At 51.3% G+C, this 24158-nt stretch overlaps 1 protein-coding gene across 1 annotated transcript in view; it reads right to left on the bottom strand.

Moving 5' to 3' along the window:
- ADAMTS15 (ADAM metallopeptidase with thrombospondin type 1 motif 15) overlaps nt 1–24158 on the bottom strand; it is a 153722-nt gene that overhangs the window by 34365 nt on the left and 95199 nt on the right. Inside the window, exons 2-4 of the mRNA XM_075328662.1 lie at nt 10938–11070; nt 4357–4524; nt 1736–2019 (exon numbers count right to left, since the gene is read on the bottom strand). Coding sequence (XP_075184777.1) covers nt 1736–2019; nt 4357–4524; nt 10938–11070 — 585 coding nt within the window. The remainder of the gene's footprint in view (nt 1–1735; nt 2020–4356; nt 4525–10937; nt 11071–24158) is intronic.

Here is a 24158-nt window from a genome sequence, read left to right as displayed (position 1 = left end):
ATACTGAGGACGGAGGAGACGGGCGGTCACTGAATACTGAGGACGGAGGAGACGGGCGATCACTGAATACTGAGGAGACGGGCGGTCACTGAATACTGAGGATGGAGGAGACGGCAGTCACTGGATACTGAGGACGGAGGAGACAGACGGTCACTGAATACTGAGGACGGAGGAGACGGGCGATCACTGAATACTGAGGATGGAGGAGACGGGCGTTCACTGGATACTGAGGTCGGAGGAGACGGCAGTCACTGGATACTGAGGTCGGAGGAGACGGCAGTCACTGGATACTGAGGACGGAGGAGACGGGCGGTCACTGAATACTGAGGACGGAGGAGAAGGGCGGTCACTGGATACTGAGGTCGGAGGAGACGGCAGTCACTGGATACTGAGGTCGGGGGAGACGGCAGTCACTGGATACTGAGGACGGAGGAGACGGGCGGTCACTGAATACTGAGGATGGAGGAGACGGGCGGTCACTGAATACTGAGGAGACGGGCGATCACTGAATACTGAGGAGACGGGCGGTCACTGAATACTGAGGATGGAGGAGACGGGCGGTCACTGGATATTGAGGTCGGAGGAGACTGCAGTCACTGGATACTGAGGTCGGAGGAGACGGCAGTCACTGGATACTGAGGACGGAGGAGACAGACGGTCACTGAATGCTGAGGACGGAGGAGACGGGCGATCACTGAATACTGAGGACGGAGGAGCCCGCAGTCACTGTATACTGAGGATGGAGGAGACAGGCGGTCACTGAATACTGAGGACGGAGGAGACGAGCGGTCACTGAATACTGAGGACAGACGAGACGGGCGATCACTGAATACTGAGGACGGAGGAGACGGGCGATCACTGAATACTGAGGAGACGGGCGGTCACTGAATACTGAGGATGGAGGAGACGGGCGGTCACTGGACACTGAGGTCGGAGGAGACGGCAGTCACTGGATACTGAGGTCGGAGGAGACGGCAGTCATTGGATACTGAGGACGGAGGAGACGGGCGGTCACTGAATACTGAGGACGGAGGAGACGGGCGGTCACTGAATACTGAGGACGGAGGAGATGGGCGATCACTGAATACTGAAGAGACGGGTGGTTACTGAATACTGAGGATGGAGGAGACGGGCGGTCACTGGATACTGAGGTCGGAGGAGACGGCAGTCACTGGATACTGAGGTTGGAGGAGACGGCAGTCACTGGATACTGAGGACGGAGGAGACAGACGGTCACTGAATACTGAGGACGAAGGAGACGGGCGGTCACTGGCTACTGAGGTCGGAGGAGACGGCAGTCACTGGATACTGAGGTCGGAGGAGACGGCAGTCACTGGATACTGAGGACGGAGGAGACGGCCGGTCACTGAATACTGAGGACGGAGGAGACGAGCGGTCACTGGATACTAAGTATGGAGGAGACGGCCGGTCACTGAATGCTGAGGACGGAGGAGACGGGCAGTCACTGAATACTGAGGACGGAGGAGACGGGTGGTCACTGAATACTGAGGACGGAGGAGACGGGCGGTCACCAGATATTGAAGGGAATCAGAGTTATTCTCTTATAAATAATGCCATCTCTTCACACTGCCATCCTGATGGTATCCTTACACTGCAGCGCGTCTTACGCACCTGCCTAAACCTTTGCATTGTCGGTGGTATACACACGCACAGGTAACGCACAGCCTCTTCCTGGACAGGGTACTGTGCAGCGCGGCTCTACCTCAGGCCTCACCTTGTTTTGCTTGGTGTTGTGTCTTTCTACACAGGCTCCATTCAGACAGAACTTGCCATCGCTGCAGCTGGTGCCATCCGCCCAAGGAAAGTGTCTGGTCTGGCACACCAGCTGCCCCCGCGCTCTGCCCGTGCACCACAGCTTGGCGCAGTACTGCATATACGGGCAAGGCTTAGATCCCAGACCGAAGGCGAGCTCGCACTGCCGGCCCAGGCTGTAGCTGACCCCCGGGAGCTCTTCTGGAAACAATATTGGCTTTGCCGGCTCATCCAGGAGACAATCACCTAAATCAGGGTAGAAAAGGGGACATGTCATACACGAAAGTACAATGGTGGCATACAGAAGGTCCGCCGCTCAGCTGGTGTATGTAGCAGCTGTCTCCATTCTGTGTAGGTACATAATGTGGAGCCCTCAGCTCTGATATTCATGACTAAGGGGTGGGATATGCAGTATCATCTCTAATATTCATGATTATGGTGTGGGATATGCAGTATCAGCTCTGATATTCATGACTATGGTGTGGGACATGCAGTATCATCTCTAATATTCATGACTATGGTGTGGGATATGCAGTATCATCTCTAATATTCATGACTATGGTGTGGGATATGCAGTATCATCTCTAATATTCATGATTATGGTGTGGGATATGCAGTATCAGCTCTGATATTCATGACTATGGTGTGGGATATGCAGTATCATCTCTAATATTCATGACTATGGTGTGGGATATGCAGTATCATCTCTAATATTCATGATTATGGTGTGGGATATGCAGTATCAGCTCTGATATTCATGATTATGGTGTGGGATATGCAGTATCAGCTCTGATATTCATGACTATGGTGTGGGATATGCAGTATCATCTCTAATATTCATGATTATGGTGTGGGATATGCAGTATCAGCTCTGATATTCATGATTATGGTGTGGGATATGCAGTATCATCTCTAATATTCATGACTATGGTGTGGGATATGCAGTATCATCTCTAATATTCATGACTATGGTGTGGGATATGCAGTATCATCTCTAATATTCATGACTATGGTGTGGGATATGCAGTATCATCTCTAATATTCATGACTATGGTGTGGGATATGCAGTATCATCTCTAATATTCATGATTATGGTGTGGGATATGCAGTATCAGCTCTGATATTCATGACTGTGGCGCGGGATATGGAGTATCAGCTCTGATATTCATGACTGTGGCGCGGGATATGGAGTATCAGCTCTGGTTATACTGCCACCACTCTGACTGCTGCACATCTTTTCCATGGATACCAATGAAAGAGCGCCACCATTAGCTTGATGTAATGAGTAAAAAGGCCACTTTACACACTGCGATATCGCTAGCGTGCGTACACGCCCCCGTCGGTTGTGTGTCACGGGCAAATCACTGCCTGTGGCGCAAAACATCGCTAGGAATAGTCACACGTACTTACCTGCCTAGCGACGTTGCTGTGACCGGCGAATCACCTCCTTTCTAAGGGGGAGGTGCGTTCGGCGTCACAGCGACGTCACTGTGCAGCCGCCCAATCAAAGCAGAGGGGCGGAGATGAGGAGCCGTAAAATCCCGCCCACCTTCTTCCTTCCTCATTGCGGGCGGACGCAGGTACAGTGACGTTCCTCATTCCTGCGGTGTCACACAGAGCGATGTCTGCTGCCTCAGGAACGAGGAACAACCTGCGTCCTGCAGCAGCAACGATAATCGGAAATAGAACGACGCGTCAATGATCAACGATAAGGTAAGTAATTTAGATCGTTAACGGTCATTCCTGCTTTTCGCACGCAACGACGTCGAGGCCGGATGTGCGTCACGAATTCCGTGACCCCAACGACATCTCGTTAGCGACGTTGTTGCGTGTAAAGCGGCCTTAAGACTATTGAATCCCCGATGTGAACCTGTAAAGGACATGCGTCTACTGCCCCGTAATACCCGCATGCAGGGGCAGCCATTGACGGCTGTTGGGGCAATCTACTGACCTCACCCTGACATTTTGTGAACCCTACAATAAAGGCGCCATCACCCCGGTGTCGTGTCACTCCGCAGACTCCACCCGTCAGTGCATAAATCCAGATCTCGTGTTAAGTTTACAAATGCAACCAGATGCCAAGAGTAAACTGTTTAAAGAGGCGTCGGAGCCGAGGCAGAGAGCGCACTAAACCCTTCAGCTGTGGAAACCATTAGAGACTGGACCCAGCTGTCAGTGTACTCCTCACTTAACAGCCAAGCGCCTCAGCTGTGTGTATACTGCTATTACCCCTAAACCTGGGCCAGACCCCCCCTCATGTGTCACCACCGCCCCTGCCTGCTTCTCACATACTGATGACTGCACACAGGGCCTCGTACGAGCCTCCATCCAGGCAGAAATGGCTGGCAGCAGACTATGTGGGACCACATGAGCTTCATCACACAGGAATAGCTGTGCCGTGGCCCCATTTGTACGGTGATTACCGAGGACCCATGGCAGGTCCTGCACCACTGGTGTAAGATGTAAACATATATGTAAGTGGCAGTGGAGAGCACACCGGGTGCACTGACCTCAGCGGACCTGGAGCCCAAGACTGTCTCCACCCATCACTGGGTCATTTATGGAGGATGATGTGATCCTCACCATGCCCGTTGTCCAGGAAGTCTGTAATGATGGCAGCACTGCACCCAGACCATGGATTGTGTCGGTCAATCTGGATCAGCGTTGGCGACATCATGTGGTTTTCCTTCATCTTCCCAAACACCTCCTCGCAGGCCTTGACGTTGTCATGTGGCATGTTGAACACGTGACCTATGGAGAGGAGAACGCAGTCAGAGAAGGAGACAGTGAGGCTTTTACAGCTGCCTTATTTATGGCACTGGAAATTTGATGAGATGGGATATTGAGCAATTGTGATTTACTTCCCTCATCCCGCGGTTATTTTATTTCCTAAATTGTACGAACATGTGTAAAGTATTTGATGAGGAGGAGGGGAGGCTGCGAATCCTGGGAGATAGGAGGAATTCTCTACATTATTAGCGGATGATCCATCCACAAATCAAGGACAACAAAGCGCCAGTGAAAGATGAGAGAATGAGCGACCCTTTGTCCTCCACCGCACCCAACTGGGAGGTACCGCTATGGGTACATACAACAACCCCGAAAAGACGAGGGAGTCTTACACAAGCACAGACTTGACATTCATGCTGAACGCAGATAACGGGCAAATATTCAGCATTTGCCTTCATCTGTCCATACATATACTGTGCTCTCTGCCTCCATTACCCCAGAGCTACCAATCACTGAGCTGTATCAAAAGCCCAATCAGGTATCAAGGAGGAACATTTCACCCCAAATAAAAAATATCACCAAGAAATAAAATCCTTGCTCTTTTCTCTTCGCTCGAGACATACAACAATTCTGTTCAGCTGCTTCATCTAATTTATGCTTCATCTAAGTGACGGCAGGAGACTGGCGGCTCCTACAGAAGTGGTCACTTTCCCTGACAGCCATGGCATTGTTTGGCAGGTGATCTATACCAAAGCATCTGCCAAGCAGATCAATCCTTCCACATGTTTGGGATTTTATGTTTGGTCATCTTAAGGAGCAGAGTGATAGAATGAAGAAACAAAATCAAGATGTTCATGTGGTGGTGGCTTTTGATTGTAGGTGGACATACATAGATGCGAGTCCCTCACATTTCACCCATGTCTAGTCATATCTTGTGCTTGAAGTAATCACCGCCATGCTCCTTCCAAGCCATGACTGGATGCACCATGAGGAACAAGGGAAGGTACAGCAAACAGGAGACAAGTGGCAAGTGTCCGGCCTTGTAGGATCACTGGAGCTGTGACTCGTGCTATAGTCGATGCTTTATCTATGTGATCGGTCAGCACATTATTAGGCTAAGTTCACACACTGCGTTTTTTGACGCTGCGTTTTTGGCCGCTAAAAACGCACAAAAACTCACCCACGGCAAAAAAAAGTGGCAAAAAACACATGCGTTTTTACCGCGATTTGGTGCGTTTTTGGCTGCGTTTTTGATCTCTGCGTTTTTCCAATGCATTGCATGGGGGGAAAACGCAGAAAAACGCAGGAAAGAACTGACATGTCCATTTCTTTTTTAAGCTCAAAAACGCAGCTTAAAAAAAAAGTTGTGTGCGGACAGCAAAATTGAAAACTCATAGACTTTGCTGGGGAAGCAAAGTCATGCAGTTTTGAGGCCAAAAACGCACCCAAAAACCGCGCAAAAACGCCACGAAAAACACACTGTGCGCACATAGCCATACGCATCTTCTTCACTCTTGTCTTATTTCTATCATAAGTGATATAAGTATCTGGATGTTTTCCTGCCTCCTGATTTAGTGGAGGTGGGGGAATCTGCACATTAATAATATATATGTGTATATATATATATATATATATATATATATATATATATATATATATATATATATATATATATATATTAGTTCTTAGCTCAGCAGATATGGAACCTTGTATTTATGTCTTATAAACTAGTGACCATGCATCAGGGGTGTGAATAGACCCCATTGCAGGACCACATATTCTCAAATGCAGAAACACAAAATGGCAATGCACCCAGAAATCATTGTATGGGCCCTGTAGAGACGGGAGATCAGATGGCACAGTGCTCCCAGGCCTCATGGTGGTGGGCCCTGTAGAGACGGGAGATCAGATGGTACAGTGCTCCCAGGCCTCATGGTGGTGGGCCCTGTACAGACGGGAGATCAGATGGCACAGTGCTCCCAGGCCTCATGGTGGTGGGCCCTGTAGAGACGGGAGATCAGATGGCACAGTGCTCCCAGGCCTCATGGTGGTGGGCCCTGTAGAGACGGGAGATCAGATGGCACAGTGCTCCCAGGCCTCATGGTGGTGGGCCCTGTAGAGACGGGAGATCAGATGGCACAGTGCTCCCAGGCCTCATGGTGCCCTCTATCACCACTATGGTTGAGCTGTTGTAATAGACATTGTCAGATATTTGGTGGAGAGTCCACTGACAGATTCTTCTGTGAGTGCAGCATTTTTACACAATTTACTGATGTGTTTATAAAGAGTAAATTCTTGCAGATCAGAATCTGAGCATTACCATGAGCCACAATGGCCGCCGATGAGGAAGAATGGAGGCGTTTCTGTATTTGTGAGGTGCTACAGAGTTTCTTCACTGTGTAAAAATACCAAACCTTCAGCTGTGACTCGGTGTTATTTGCTATTTTCCATGTGCTCATCTCGTGTGCAACGCAAGACGGCATCACTCCACAGGATCCCGGCAGGAAGGCTCCGCTCACACCAGTCATTCACAGCTACGCAATGCTACAAGCGATGACCTTATCTAACAACAGACACACGGAGCAAGAAGACAATCTCCTGTCACCCAGGACAGGACATTACTATTGTTTATGGTTTTTTGCAAGAAGACGGGTGCAATTAACATTCATTGTGCACAAGCATAAGTATTCACCCCCTGCCAGTCACCATGGAGGTGAGCCCCTAACCTTGGTGTCGGATCCCTCTAGGATCCCAGACTGCACTCTCCTCCCTCTCCATAGACCCAGACTGCACTCTCCTTTCTCTCCATAGACCCAGACTGCACTCTCCTCTCTCTTCATATACCCAGACTGCACTCTCCTCTCTCTTCATATACCCAGACTGCACTCTCCTCCCTCTAGGATCGCAGACTGTGCTCTCCTCCCTCTAGGATCCCATACTGCACTCTCCTCCCTCTCCATAGACCCAGACTGCACTCTCCTTTCTCTCCATAGTCCCAAACTGCGCTCTCCTCCCTCTCCATAGACCCAGACTGCACTCTCCTCTCTCCATAGTCCCAAACTGCACTCTCCTCCCTCTCCATAGACCCAGACTGCACTCTCCTCCCTCTAGGATCACAGACTGCACTCTCCTCCCTCTAGGATCCCAGACTGCACTCTCCTCTCTCTCCATAGTCCCCAAACTGCACTCTCCTCTCTCTCCATAGTCCCAAACTGCACTCTCCTCCCTCTCCATAGACACAGACTGCACTCTCCTCCCTCTAGGATCCCAGACTGCACTCTCCTCCCTCTTCATAGACCCAGACTGCACTCTCCTCCCTCTCCATAGACCCAGACTGCACTCTCCTCCCTCTCCATAGTCCCAAACTGCACTCTCCTCTCTCCAGACTGCACTCTCCTCTCTCTCCATAGTCCCAAACTGCACTCTCCTCCCTCTCCATAGACCCAGACTGCACTCTCCTCCCTCTCCATAGACCCAGACTGCACTCTCCTCCCTCTCCATAGACCCAGACTGCACTCTCCTCTCTCTTCATAGACCCAGACTGCAGTCTCCTCTCTCTTCATAGACCCAGACTGCACTCTCCTCTCTCTTCATAGACCCAGACTGCGCTCTCCTCCCTCTAGGATCCCAGACTGCGCTCTCCTCCCTCTAGGATCCCATACTGCACTCTCCTCTCTCTTCATAGACCCAGACTACACTCTCCTCTCTCTTCATAGACGCAGACTGCACTCTCCTCCCTCTCCATAGACCCAAACTGCACTCTCCTCCCTCTCCATAGACCCAAACTGCACTCTCCTCTCTCTCCATAGTCCCAAACTGCACTCTCCTCCCTCTCCATAAACCCAGACTGCATTCTCCTCCCTCTAGGATCCCAGACTGCACTCTCCTCCCTCTTCATAGACCCAGACTGCACTCTCCTCTCTCTCCAGACTGCACTCTCCTCTCTCTCCATAGTCCCAAACTGCACTCTCCTCCCTCTCCATAGACCCAGACTGCACTCTCCTCCCTCTAAGATCCCAGACTGCGCTCTCCTCCCTCTAGGATCCCAGACTGCGCTCTCCTCCCTCTAGGATCCCAGACTGCGCTCTCCTCCCTCTAGGATCCCAGACTGCGCTCTCCTCCCTCTAGGATCCCAGACTGCGCTCTCCTCCCTCTAGGATCCCAGACTGCGCTCTCCTCCCTCTAGGATCCCAGACTGCGCTCTCCTCCCTCTAGGATCCCAGACTGCGCTCTCCTCCCTCTAGGATCCCAGACTGCGCTCTCCTCCCTCTAGGATCCCAGACTGCGCTCTCCTCCCTCTAGGATCCCAGACTGCGCTCTCCTCCCTCTAGGATCCCAGACTGCGCTCTCCTCCCTCTAGGATCACAGACTGCGCTCTCCTCCCTCTAGGATCACAGACTGCGCTCTCCTCCCTCTAGGATCACAGACTGCGCTCTCCTCCCTCTAGGATCCCAGACTGCGCTCTTCTCCCTCTAGGATCCCAGACTGCGCTCTCCTCCCTCTAGGATCACAGACTGCGCTCTCCTCCCTCTAGGATCCCAGACTGCGCTCTCCTCCCTCTAGGATCCCAGACTGCACTCTCCTCCCTCTAGGATCCCAGACTGAACTCTCCTCCCTCTAGGATCCCAGACTGAACTCTCCTCCCTCTAGGATCCCAGACTGCACTGTCCTCCCTCTAGGATCCCAGACTGCATTTTCCTCCCTCTAGGATACCAGACTGCACTTTCCTCCCTCTAGGATCCTAGACTGCGCTCTCCTCCCTCTAGGATCCTAGACTGCGCTCTCCTCCCTCTAGGATCCCAGACTGCGCTCTCCTCCCTCTAGGATCACAGACTGCGCTCTCCTCCCTCTAGGATCACAGACTGCGCTCTCCTCCCTCTAGGATCACAGACTACGCTCTCCTCCCTCTAAGATCCCAGACTACGCTCTCCTCCCTCTAGGATCCCAGACTGCGCTCTCCTCCCTCTAGGATCCCAGACTGCGCTCTCCTCCCTCTAGGATCACAGACTGCGCTCTCCTCCCTCTAGGATCCCAGACTGCGCTCTCCTCCCTCTAGGATCACAGACTGCGCTCTCCTCCCTCTAGGATCACAGACTACCTCTCCTCCCTCTAGGATCACAGACTGCGCTCTCCTCCCTCTAGGATCACAGACTGCGCTCTCCTCCCTCTAGGATCCCAGACTACCTCTCCTCCCTCTAGGATCACAGACTGCGCTCTCCTCCCTCTAGGATCACAGACTGCGCTCTCCTCCCTCTAGGATCACAGACTGCACTCACCTCCCTCTAGGATCACAGACTGCGCTCTCCTCCCTCTAGGATCACAGACTGCACTCTCCTCCCTCTAGGATCCCAGACTGCGCTCTCCTCCCTCTAGGATCCCAGACTGCGCTCTCCTCCCTCTAGGATCCCAGACTGCGCTCTCCTGCCTCTAGGATCACAGACTGCGCTCTCCTCCCTCTAGGATCACAGACTGCGCTCTCCTCCCTCTAGGATCACAGACTGCGCTCTCCTCCCTCTAGGATCACAGACTGCACTCTCCTCCCTCTAGGATCACAGACTGCGCTCTCCTCCCTCTAGGATCACAGACTGCGCTCTCCTCCCTCTAGGATCACAGACTGCGCTCTCCTCCCTCTAGGATCCCAGACTACCTCTCCTCCCTCTAGGATCACAGACTGCGCTCTCCTCCCTCTAGGATCACAGACTGCGCTCTCCTCCCTCTAGGATCACAGACTGCGCTCTCCTCCCTCTAGGATCACAGACTGCGCTCTCCTCCCTCTAGGATCACAGACTGCGCTCTCCTCCCTCTAGGATCACAGACTGCGCTCTCCTCCCTCTAGGATCCCAGACTACCTCTCCTCCCTCTAGGATCACAGACTGCGCTCTCCTCCCTCTAGGATCACAGACTGCGCTCTCCTCCCTCTAGGATCACAGACTGCGCTCTCCTCCCTCTAGGATCACAGACTGCGCTCTCCTCCCTCTAGGATCACAGACTGCGCTCTCCTCCCTCTAGGATCACAGACTGCGCTCTCCTCCCTCTAGGATCACAGACTGCGCTCTCCTCCCTCTAGGATCACAGACTGCGCTCTCCTCCCTCTAGGATCACAGACTGCGCTCTCCTCCCTCTAGGATCACAGACTGCGCTCTCCTCCCTCTAGGATCACAGACTGCGCTCTCCTCCCTCTAGGATCACAGACTGCGCTCTCCTCCCTCTAGGATCACAGACTGCGCTCTCCTCCCTCTAGGATCACAGACTGCGCTCTCCTCCCTCTAGGATCACAGACTGCGCTCTCCTCCCTCTAGGATCACAGACTGCGCTCTCCTCCCTCTAGGATCACAGACTGCGCTCTCCTCCCTCTAGGATCACAGACTGCGCTCTCCTCCCTCTAGGATCACAGACTGCTCCCTTGCCTTCTCCATAGTTTTCTGGGTACTCACCAAGTTCATGAGCTGTAGTGAACGCTGAAGGAAGTCCATCATCCTCAATCACTGAGCAGCTGCGTTTAGGATCACACATGGTGCCCACGTCCGCCATTCCTAGAGTGTCGCAGGTGGAGGCGCCGCACAGGTCCTACATGAGGAAATGAAATAATCATTCTGCAGAACTGACACCAGAAAACAACAGCACACAGCTCATCTCTCACTCCACATTCCCTGACAAGACTGAAGAGATAAATCACTTTATGGATTCGGTCACATCTGCGTATATAATCTGCGAGTGTAAAAACACCCCCTGCAGTCGCGCCAATGTGCGGCACGTCGGCTGGAATTCCCTCCGCAAAAGCCATTGCGCAGGGCAAATCGCAGCATGCAGGGAGTGAATGCATGCCTCGCCAATACATGTCTATGGGTGCGAGAAGAGCACACGGCACACGGAGAGTACACTGACAGCACACGGATAACACACGGAGAGCACACAGACAACACACAGAGTACACGGAGAGCACACGCAGAGCACACAAATCACACAGAACACACTGAGAGCACACGAAGAGCACACAAGAGTACACGGAGAGCACACGAAGAGCACACAGAGTACACGGAGAGCACACAGACAATACATGGAGAGTACACTGAAAGCACACAAACAAAACACAGAGCACACAGAGAACATGGACAGCACACGGACAATACACAGACAACACATGGAGAGTAAAATGAAAGCACACGGACAAAACACAGACAGCACACGGAAAGTACACAGAGCACACGGACAACACACATCACAAACAGGGCACACTGACAGCACACAGACAACACACGGAAAGCACAGGGACAGAGTACACGGACAGCACACAGAGAGTACACGAACAGCACACACAGTACACGGACAGCACACAGAGAGTACACAGACAGCACACAGAGAGTACACGGACAGCACACAGAGAGTACACGGACAGCACACACAGTACACGGACAGCACACACAGTACACGGACAGCACACAGTACACGGACAGCACACAGAGAGTACACGGGCAGCACACAGAGAGTACACGGACAGCACACACAGTACACGGACAGCACACAGAGAGTACACGGACAGCACACACAGTACACGGACAGCACACAGAGAGTACACGGACAGCACACACAGTACACGGACAGCACACAGTACACGGACAGCACACAGAGAGTACACGGACAGCACACACAGTACACGGACAGCACACAGTACACGGACAGCACACAGAGTACACGGACAGCACACAGAGAGTACACGGACAGCACACAGAGAGTACACGGACAGCACACAGAGAGTACACGGACAGCACACAGAGTACACGGACAGCACACAGTACACGGACAGCACACAGAGAGTACACGGACAGCACACACAGTACACGGATAGTACACAGAGTACACGGACAGCACACAGAGAGTACACGAACAGCACACACAGTACACGGACAGCACACAGTACACGGACAGCACACAGAGAGTACACGGACAGCACACACAGTACACGGACAGCACACAGTACACGGACAGCACACAGAGTACACGGACAGCACACAGAGAGTACACGGACAGCACACACAGTACACGGATAGCACACAGAGAGTACACGGACAGCACACACAGTACACGGACAGCACACAGAGAGTACACGGACAGCACACAGAGAGTACACGGACAGCACAAAGAGTACACGGACAGCACACAGAGAGTACACGGACAGCACACAGAGAGTACACGGACAGCACACAGAGAGTACACGGACAACACACAGAGAGTACACGGACAGCACACACAGTACACGGACAACACACAGAGAGTACACGGACAGCACACACAGTACACGGACAGCACACAGAGAGTACACGGACAGCACACAGAGAGTACATGGACCGCACACAGAGAGTACACGGACAGCACACAGAGAGTACACGGACAGCACACAGAGAGTACACGGACAGCACACAGAGAGTACATGGACAACACACACAGTACACGGACAACACACAGAGTACACGGACAGCACACAGAGTACACGGACAGCACACAGAGAGTACATGGACAGCACACAGAGTACATGGACAGCACACAGAGAGTACATGGACAGCACACAGAGAGTACATGGACAGCACACAGAGAGTACACGGACAACACACAGAGAGTACACGGACAACACACAGAGAGTACACGGACAGCACACAGAGAGTACACGGACAGCACACAGAGAGTACACGGACAGCACACACAGTACACGGATAGCACACAGAGAGTACACGGACAGCACACAGAGAGTACATGGACAGCACACAGAGTACACGGACAGCACACAGAGAGTACACGGAAAGCACAGAGTACATGGACAGCACACAGAGTACATGGACAGCACACAGAGAGTACACGGACAGCACACAGAGAGTACACGGATAGCACACAGAGAGCACACGGACAGCACACAGAGTACACGGACAGCACACAGAGAGTACACGGACAGCGCACAGAGAGTACACGGACAGCGCACAGAGAGTACACGGACAGCACACAGAGAGTACACGGACAGCACACACAGTACACGGACAGCACACAGAGAGTACATGGACAGCACACACAGTACACGGACAGCACACAGAGAGTACACGGACAGCACACAGAGAGTACACGGACAGCACACAGAGAGTACATGGACAACACACAGAGAGTACATGGACAGCACACACAGTACACGGACAGCACACAGAGAGTACACGGACAGCACACAGAGAGTACACGGAAAGCACAGAGTACATGGACAGCACACAGAGTACACGGACAGCACACAGAGAGTACACGGACAGCACACAGAGAGCACACGGACAGCACACAGAGAGCACACGGACAGCACACAGAGAGTACATGGACAGCACACAGAGAGTACACGGACAGCACACAGAGAGTACATGGACAGCACACAGAGAGTACACGGACAGCACACAGAGAGTACACGGACAGCACACAGAGAGTACATGGACAGCACACAGAGAGTACACGGATAGCACACAGAGTACACGGACAGCACACAGAGAGTACACGGACAGCACACAGAGAGCACACGGACAGCACACAGAGAGTACATGGACAGCACACAGAGAGTACATGGACAGCACACAGAGAGTACATGGACAGCACACAGAGAGTACACGGACAGCACACAGAGAGTACACGGACAGCACACAGAGAGTACACGGACAGCACACAGAGTACACGGACAGCACACAGAGAGCACACGGACAGCACACAGAGTACACGGACAGCACACAGAGAGTACACGGACAGCGCACAGAGAGTACACGCACAGCACACACAGTACACGGACAGCACACACAGTACACGGACAGCACACACAGTACACGGACAGCACACAGAGAGTACACGGACAGCACACAGAGAGTACACGGACAGCACACACAGTACACAGACAGCACACAGAGAGTACACGGACAGCACACAGAGAGTACATGGACAGCACACACAGTACACAGACAGCACACAGAGAGTACACGGACAGCACACAGAGTACACGGACAGCACACAGAGAGTACACGGACAGCACACAGAGAGTACATGGACAACACACAGAGAGTACACGGACAGCACACACAGTACACGGACAACACACAGAGAGTACACGGACAGCACACAGAGAGTACATGGACAGCACACAGAGAGTACATGGACAGCACACAGAGAGTACACGGACAACACACAGAGAGTACACGGACAGCACACAGAGAGTACATGGACAGCACACAGAGAGTACATGGACAGCACACAGAGAGTACATGGACAGCACACAGAGAGTACATGGACAGCACACAGAGTACATGGACAGCACACAGAGAGTACATGGACAACACACAGAGAGTACACGGACAGCACACAGAGAGTACACGGACAGCACACAGAGAGTACACGGACAGCACAGAGTACACGGACAGCACACAGAGAGTACATGGACAGCACACAGAGAGTACACGGACAGCACACAGAGAGTACACGGACAGCACACAGAGAGTACACGGACAGCGCACAGAGAGTACACGGACAGCACATAGAGAGTACACGGACAGCACATAGAGAGTACACGGACAGCACACAGAGAGTACACGGACAGCACACAGAGAGTACATGGACAGCACACAGAGAGTACACGGACAGCACACAGAGAGTACACGGACAGCACACAGAGAGTACACGGACAGCACACACAGAGTACACGGACAGCACACAGAGAGTACACGGACAGCGCACAGAGAGTACACGGACAGCACACACAGAGTACACGGACAGCACACAGAGAGTACACGGACAGCGCACAGAGAGTACACGGACAGCACACAGACAATCAGTGTCCCTTGCATCAGCGCGTGAGTGCCTGTATTCAGCTGTCCACAGGCCTGTATACACCTGTATTCCGGCACAGACGGGCATCACCTCTATGTGATCATGGACCTTTCCCGGCTCCTGCCGCTGGTCACAGTCTCCCTAAATCAGCGACCTGACGATTAAGACCGGGGCTAGGACAAAACGTCCTTATTATTTGTTGCCGTGATTTACCCAAAACCTTTACTCTTCACTTGTGTGCAACCTTTATGAATGAACCTTAATCAAGTGTTCAGGATTACGCTGTGCGTGCGGTGGATTTTCTCTTTTGATAAATCTGTTTTTATTGAAATTTTTTCATCAAAATACGATTACATAAAGAAAGCAACAAAGAGTATGAATAAAAAACTGAATAATACATTAGCCACATCCTCTTTATATTATCGGCCCGATGACTGAATATGACGGTCGCAACGGTTTATCTCGATATCATATTGCAAAACCACATATTACTTAAGGGAAGCCTCCGGGTCAATTTGATATTTTCCAACCTAACCTGAATCTCCTCAAGATATGGCTAACTAGATTTCAAACAACAAAGAAAAAGAAGTATTCCAAGAGTATTAAAAACAGAAGAAAAGAGGGGGGAAGGACAGAGGAAAATAAGAGGCCAAGAGGGGGGAGAAGGACAGTGGAAAATAAGAAACCAAGAGGGGGAGGAAGGACAGAGGAAAATAAGAGACCAAGAGGGGGAGGAAGGACAGAGGAAAATAAGAGACCAAGAGGGGGGAGAAGGACAGAGGAAAATAAGAGACCAAGAGGGGGAGAAGGACAGTGGAAAATAAGAAACCAAGAGGGGGAGGAAGGACAGAGGAAAATAAGAGACCAAGAGGGGGAGGAAGGACAGAGGAAAATAAGAGACCAAGAGGGGGAGGAAGGACAGAGGAAAATAAGAGACCAAGAGGGGGGAGAAGGACAGAGGAAAATAAGAGACCAAGAGGAGGAGGAAGGACAGAGGAAAATAAGAGACCAAGAGGGGGGAGAAGGACAGAGGAAAATAAGAGACCAAGAGGGGGGGAAGGACAGAGGAAAATAAGAGACCAAGAGGGGGGAGAAGGACAGAGGAAAATAAGAGACCAAGAGGGGGGGAAGGACAGAGGAAAATAAGAGACCAAGAGGGGGAGGAAGGACAGAGGAAAATAAGAGACCAAGAGGGGGGGGGAAGGACAGAGGAAAATAAGAGACCAAGAGGGGGGGAAGGACAGAGGAAAATAAGAGACCAAGAGGGGGGGAAGGACAGAGGAAAATAAGAGACCAAGAGGGGGGGAGAAGGACAGAGGAAAATAAGAAACCAAGAGGGGGTGGAAGGACAGAGGAAAATAAGAGACCAAGAGGGGGGAGAAGGACAGAGGAAAATAAGAGACCAAGAGGGGGGAGAAGGACAGAGGAAAATAAGAGACCAAGAGGGGGGGGAAGGACAGAGGAAAATAAGAGACCAAGAGGGGGAGGAAGGACAGAGGAAAATAAGAGACCAAGAGGGGGGAGAAGGACAGAGGAAAATAAGAGACCAAGAGGGGGGGAAGGACAGAGGAAAATAAGAGACCAAGAGGGGGGGAAGGACAGAGGAAAATAAGAGACCAAGAGGGGGGAGAAGGACAGAGGAAAATAAGAGACCAAGAGGGGGGAGAAGGACAGAGGAAAATAAGAGACCAAGAGGGGGGAGAAGGACAGTGGAAAATAAGAGACCAAGAGGGGGAGAAGGACAGAGGAAAATAAGAGACCAAGAGGGGGGGGAAGGACAGAGGAAAATAAGAGACCAAGAGGGGGGGGAAGGACAGAGGAAAATAAGAGACCAAGAGGGGGGGAAGGACAGAGGAAAATAAGAGACCAAGAGGGGGTGGAAGGACAGAGGAAAATAAGAAACCAAGAGGGGGGAGTAGGACAGAGGAAAATAAGAGACCAAGAGGGGGGAGAAGGACAGAGGAAAATAAGAAACCAAGAGGGGGTGGAAGGACAGAGGAAAATAAGAGACCAAGAGGGGGGGAGAAGGACAGAGGAAAATAAGAGACCAAGAGGGGGGAGTAGGACAGAGGAAAATAAGAGACCAAGAGGGGGGAGAAGGACAGAGGAAAATAAGAGACCAAGAGGGGGGGAAGGACAGAGGAAAATAAGAGACCAAGAGGGGGGAGAAGGACAGAGGAAAATAAGAGACCAAGAGGGGGGAGAAGGACAGAGGAAAATAAGAGACCAAGAGGGGGGGAAGGACAGAGGAAAATAAGAGACCAAGAGGGGGGAGAAGGACAGAGGAAAATAAGAGACCAAGAGGGGGGAGAAGGACAGTGGAAAATAAGAGACCAAGAGGGGGGAGAAGGACAGAGGAAAATAAGAGACCAAGAGGGGGGAGAAGGACAGTGGAAAATAAGAGACCAAGAGGGGGGAGAAGGACAGAGGAAAATAAGAGACCAAGAGGGGGGGGGAAGGACAGAGGAAAATAAGAGACCAAGAGGGGGAGGAAGGACAGAGGAAAATAAGAGACCAAGAGGGGGGAGAAGGACAGAGGAAAATAAGAGACCAAGAGGGGGGGAAGGACAGAGGAAAATAAGAGACCAAGAGGGGGGGGGAAGGACAGAGGAAAATAAGAGACCAAGAGGGGGGAGGACAGAGGAAAATAAGAGACCAAGAGGGGGGAGAAGGACAGTGGAAAATAAGAGACCAAGAGGGGGAGAAGGACAGAGGAAAATAAGAGACCAAGAGGGGGAGGAAGGACAGAGGAAAATAAGAGACCAAGAGGGGGGAAAAGGACAGAGGAAAATAAGAGACCAAGAGGGGGGGAAGGACAGAAGAAAATAAGAGACCAAGAGGGGGGAGAAGGACAGTGGAAAATAAGAGACCAAGAGGGGGAGAAGGACAGAGGAAAATAAGAGACCAAGAGGGGGGAGAAGGACAGAGGAAAATAAGAGACCAAGAGGGGGGAGTAGGACAGAGGAAAATAAGAGACCAAGAGGGGGGAGAAGGACAGAGGAAAATAAGAGACCAAGAGGGGGGGAAGGACAGAGGAAAATAAGAGACCAAGAGGGGGGAGAAGGACAGAGGAAACTAAGAGACCAAGAGGGGGGGGAAGGACAGAGGAAAATAAGAGACCAAGAGGGGGGGAAGGACAGAGGAAAATAAGAGACCAAGAGGGGGGAGAAGGACAGTGGAAAATAAGAGACCAAGAGGGGGAGAAGGACAGAGGAAAATAAGAGACCAAGAGGGGGGAGAAGGACAGAGGAAAATAAGAGACCAAGAGGGGGGAGTAGGACAGAGGAAAATAAGAGACCAAGAGGGGGGAGAAGGACAGAGGAAAATAAGAGACCAAGAGGGGGGAGAAGGACAGAGGAAAATAAGAGACCAAGAGGGGGGGAAGGACAGAAGAAAATAAGAGACCAAGAGGGGGGAGAAGGACAGAGGAAAATAAGAGACCAAGGGGGGGGGGAAGGACAGAGGAAAATAAGAGACCAAGAGGGATTGGACAAGGGGTTGGAGGGGTAAGGAGAGTGTGTGGGTATGTGCTGTCACCGAAACAAGGCTTGGAAGTCCAAGGACTCCTTGAACAACACCCAGGGTTGCCAGACCTTAATACATTTTTTGTTACTTCCCATCAGCATTGCTGAAAGTTCCTCCATGTGACAAATATGTGACAGCTCCATCTGCCATTCCCCAACAGTGGGGGCCTCCGTGGCTCTCCCGTGCCTAGGAATGACCGCTCGGGCTGCTATCAAGCAAGATCGTAGAAGGCTCCTCTTTTGCTGCCTTACCGAGCCGGGTAGAATTGACAGAAGTGCTATTTTAATTGAGGGGGTGATGTTCTCACCAGACATTTGATTATACACTTGAAACACCTGAGACCAGACGTTTGACAATTTCTGACATGCCCACCAGATATGGGTCAGCGTGCCTTTGTCCATTCCGCATCGCCAGCAGCATTCCGCGACTGATGGAAGGACTCTGTGTAATGTGGCAGGACACTGGTACCATCTCGCTAACAGCTTGTAGCTCTTTTCCTGAGCACTACAAGCTACTGAAATTTTGTGAGAGAACAGGAAGGCCTTCCGCTTTTCCTCTTCCGAAAAACTGAGACCAAGTTCGGTTTCCCACATTCGGATATACCCAGGGTCCTCCGAACAATGGGCCTCAATAATCAAACGATATATGAGTGAGATCGAGTGTGTGGGCGGCGAAGACTGAAAAAATAAACGTTCAAACGGCGTGGACGTAGTCGGATCTGGGGGAAGTCCCCCCCAAGCCATGACCGCACAAAAGAGTGTAGCTGCATATACTCAAACCAGTTCAAGTGAAGGTCTGGGAATGTGGCCTGTATTTCTGCGAAAGGAGGCAGGTGTTTACCCTATAAGATCTGCCCCAATCTGATGTCCAACCCCCTCTCCCATCCGAGAAACCTGTCTGCGTTGCATCCGGGAGGGAAGCCTGGATTATCGAACAGGGGAACCATTGGGGTGGGACTACCCGAAAGGCTGCCCTTGCATTTTATGTCCTCCCAAGCTTCCAAAGTCGCCCTGAACAGAATCCCATTTGGGTCTGTTTCTTTACCGCCTCCATGTCCTCTTTCTGAATTTTGTGATATCGCCAATCAATCAAGCGGGCAACCAGGGAAGCTCTATGATAGGCCTGTAAGTCCGGCAACCCAGCTCCTCCCCTCTGCTTAGATTGGACGGATTTTCTCTTTTGGACACTATTGGGTGACTCCTGCACCCCCCCATAAATCGTGTGTAGACCAATATCATAAAGGAGCTGTGTAATGACAGCCGGCATCGAGCTCAGGGGTTAGTAAAGGAGAGACATCTATCAGACACCCCCATTACTAACCCGGTAATAAATAAAAAGACACATACAAATAGATGTACACCCCCCAAAACTTTCCCTCATTTCCCACTTTATTACTGAAAAACAAAAAAAAAGCCGGTCCACCAGAGTCCAGGGAATCCGCCGTCTCAGTCCACAAATGCAAACCTAAAGACCCCAGAAACATACGAAGACAACTAAAGAAGGACAACTACCATCAACATCAGTAACGTTACCGCATCAAAAGAGGCGCCGGGTCTCACACAGCGCAGCGCCACCTAGTGACCCCGAACAGCGGTAACGTTACCGATGTCACCGCTCATCAGAGGCGCTGGGTCTCACAGCGCAGCGCAACCTAGTGACCCCGAACAGCGGTAACGTTACCGATGTCACCGCATCAAAAGAGGCGCCGGGTCTCACACAGCGCAGCGCAACCTAGTGACCCCGAACTGCGGTAACGTTACCGATGTCACCGCTCATTAGGGGCGCCGGGTCTCACACAGCGAAGCGCAACCTAGTGACCCCGAACAGCGGTAACGTTACCGATGTCACCGCTCAAAAGGGGCGCCAGGTCTCACACAGCGAAGCGCGACCTAGTGACCCCGAACTGCGGTAACGTTACCGATGTCACCGCTCATCAGAGGCGCTGGGTCTCACACAGCGAAGCGCGACCTAGTGACCCCGAACAGCGGTAACGTTACCAATGTCACCGCTCATCAGAGGCGCTGGGTCTCACACAGCGCAGCGCAACCTAGTGACCCCGAACAGCGGTAACGTTACCGATGTCACCGCTCAAAAGGGGCGCCGGGTCTCACACAGCGAAGCGCGACCTAGTGACCCTGAACTGCGGTAACGTTACCGATGTCACCGCTCAAAAGGGGCGCCGGGTCTCACACAGCGAAGCGCGACCTAGTGACCCCGAACTGCGGTAACGTTACCGATGTCACCGCTCATCAGAGGCGCTGGGTCTCACACAGCGCAGCGCAACCTAGTGACCCCGAACAGCGGTAACGTTACCGATGTCACCGCTCAAAAGAGGCGCCGGGTCTCACACAGCGCAGTGCGACCTAGTGACCCCGAACAGCGGTAACGTTACCAATGTCACCGCTCATTAGGGGCGCCGGGTCTCACACAGCGCAGCGCAACCTAGTGAACCCGAACAGCGGTAACATTACCGATGTCACCGCTCATCAGAAGCGCCGGGTCTCACACAGCGCAGTGCGACCTAGTGACCCCGAACAGCGGTAACGTTACCGATGTCACCGCTCATCAGAAGCGCCGGGTCTCACAGCGCAGTGCGACCTAGTGACGTCGAACAGCGGTAACGTTACCGATGTCACCGCTCATTAGGGGCGCCGGGTCTCACACAGCGCAGCGCAACCTAGTGAACCCGAACAGCGGTAACGTTACCGATGTCACCGCTCATTAGGGGCGCCGGGTCTCACAGCGCAGCGCGACCTAGTGACCCTGAACAGCGGTAACGTTACCGATGTCACCGCTCATTAGGGGCGCCAGGTCTCACACAGCGCAGTGTAACGTGGAATTACCTATTAGCAAGGTCTATGGAATATCACTCGACGCTCCACAGACTTTGTTGAAAACGCTGGACTAAGTTGAACCTGCGTGACACAGCTGGCATCAACCCCATGACCCATTACCCAATTGACACCGCACCAGGGAAATCGGGAAGAGCTGAGCAAAGTGCCAGAATTGATGCATCTAATGGATGCACCACTTCTGGGGCGGCTGCGGGCTGCTATTTTTAGGCGGGGAGGGGCCAAATTACCATGGACCGTCCCACCCTGATAATACCAGCCCGTTCCTGTTTGTTTTACTGGCTTTGCTATTATCATAAATAGGGGGGATCCCATGTCATTTTTTTCTTTTAATTTTTTTATAGGTTATTAGAAAGCTGTACACTCATCTCTGCATATCTATAATACACTAAAATGATTATGTTTTTCTGAATGCTTTTCATTCCGGCATATCACACAGACGTGGACGACACACGGACGGACGGCATATGGATGACACGCAAATGGCACATGGATGACTCACACATGGACGGCACATGCACGGCACACAAGTATGCACGAACAGCACGTGGATGACACACACACACACACACACACACACACACACACATGTACAGTGCCTTGCAAAAGTATTCAGCCCCCTTGAATTTTTCACCCTTTTCCCACATTTCAGGCTTCAAACAAAGATAAAATGTGAATGTTCTGGTGAAGAATCAACAAGTGACACAATTGTGAAGAGGAAGGAAATTTATTGCTTATTTTAAACGTTTTTATAAAAAATCAATAATTGAAAATTGTGGCGTGCAATATTATTCATCCCCTGTAAGTGAATCCTTTGTAGCTCCCCTTTTGCTGCGATTACAGCACAGTCTCTTGGGGTCTGTGTGAATCATCATCATCATAGTATCATAGTTTTTAAGGTTGAAGGGAGACTCTAAGTCCATCTAGTTCAACCCGTAGCCTAACATGTTGATCCAGAGGAAGGCAAAAAAACCCCAATGTGGCAAACAAGTTCCAATGGGGAAAAATGTCCTTCCTTCGTCCACATCCGGCAATCAGACTAGTTCCCTGGATCAATACCCTGTCATAAAATCTAATATACATAACTGGTAATATTACATTTTTCAGGAAAGGCGTCCAGGCTCTGCTTAATGTTAGTAGTGAATCCCTCATTACAACATCATGCGGCAGAGAGTTCCATAGTCTCACTGCTCGTACAGTAAAGAATCCTCGTCTGTGATTATGATTAAGATGAAGATGATGAAGATGAATTATGATGATTAAGATGATTAAGATGAAGATGTAATTTACCCTCTCACTGTATATGCTGTGATACTATGTCATGATATGTATATTTCCCTGGTTGTATTAGTTGTAATTCATGTATTTTCTTGGGGGAGCTACTGGTCTCAATGTGTCTCTCTCATACAATTGTAGTCTTGGCATCTAATGTGATTATGTAAATAGCCTGTCCTCTTCTTTCCAGAGTTGTGTATCTAATCTGTAATTGCATTGGCCAGTGAAGGAATAGTCATTGTTCTGCACAGCAGGGGATCCCTTCATCTACTGTGGCTGGCAGACATATCAGAGCCCTGTGATGGACCAAACCATTGATGATAGGATGTGTGACCCCTACCCCCTGAACAAACATGGTGGGCTGGTCAAGCAGCCCAGACAATGCAGTTCCCTTTTTGTAACTTCAGAGTGAGCTGAAAGTTGGAAGAAGAAGGAGCTCCCAGCCTGGGTGGCTGTGGACACGGACGGAGCTAGGCCTGTGTGGCGGCCCGTGGGATTGTGTGGAACTCTTTGGACTACTGTAAGGACGATTGCTTTGTAATCCGGTCCGAGGATTGTCGGGAAGGGCCCCCAAATCTGTTTTACGTGAACTTATCGTGTGCTGTTCCAGTGTTCTTGTGAATAAACCTGTTGGATCGTTCCTCGGCCTCGTTCATCCTTTGCTCTGTTGTACACTCCCATCACAGTCTGTGTCTATCAGTTTTGCACATGGAGAGGCTGAAATTCTCGCCCATTCTTTGTAAACAGCTGGAGCTGAGTGAGGTTGGATGGAGGCGTTTGTGAACAGCAGTTTTCAGCGCTTTCCACAGGTTCTCAATTGGGTTCAGGTCTGGACTGTGACTTGGCCATTCCAACACATGGATACAGTTATTTGTGAACCATTCTATTGTAGATTTTGCTTTATGTTTGGGATCATTGTCTTGTTGGAAGACAAATCTCCATCCCAGTCTCAGGTCTTTTGCAGACTCCAACAGGTTTTCTTCAAGAATGGTCCTGTATTTGGCTCCATCCATCTTCCCATCAATTTTAACCATCTTCCCTGTCCTTGCTGAAGAAAAGCAGGCCCAAACCATGATGCTGCCACCACCATGTTTGACAGAGGGGATGGTGTGTTCAGGGTGATAAGCTGTGTTGCTCATATCTTTTGGCATTGTGCCCAAAATGTTCCATTTT

The sequence above is a fragment of the Anomaloglossus baeobatrachus genome, chromosome 11 (assembly GCF_048569485.1).
Source record: "Anomaloglossus baeobatrachus isolate aAnoBae1 chromosome 11, aAnoBae1.hap1, whole genome shotgun sequence".
NCBI classification, from domain to species: Eukaryota; Metazoa; Chordata; class Amphibia; order Anura; family Aromobatidae; genus Anomaloglossus; species Anomaloglossus baeobatrachus.
This window is presented reverse-complemented; position numbering and strand designations above follow the sequence as displayed.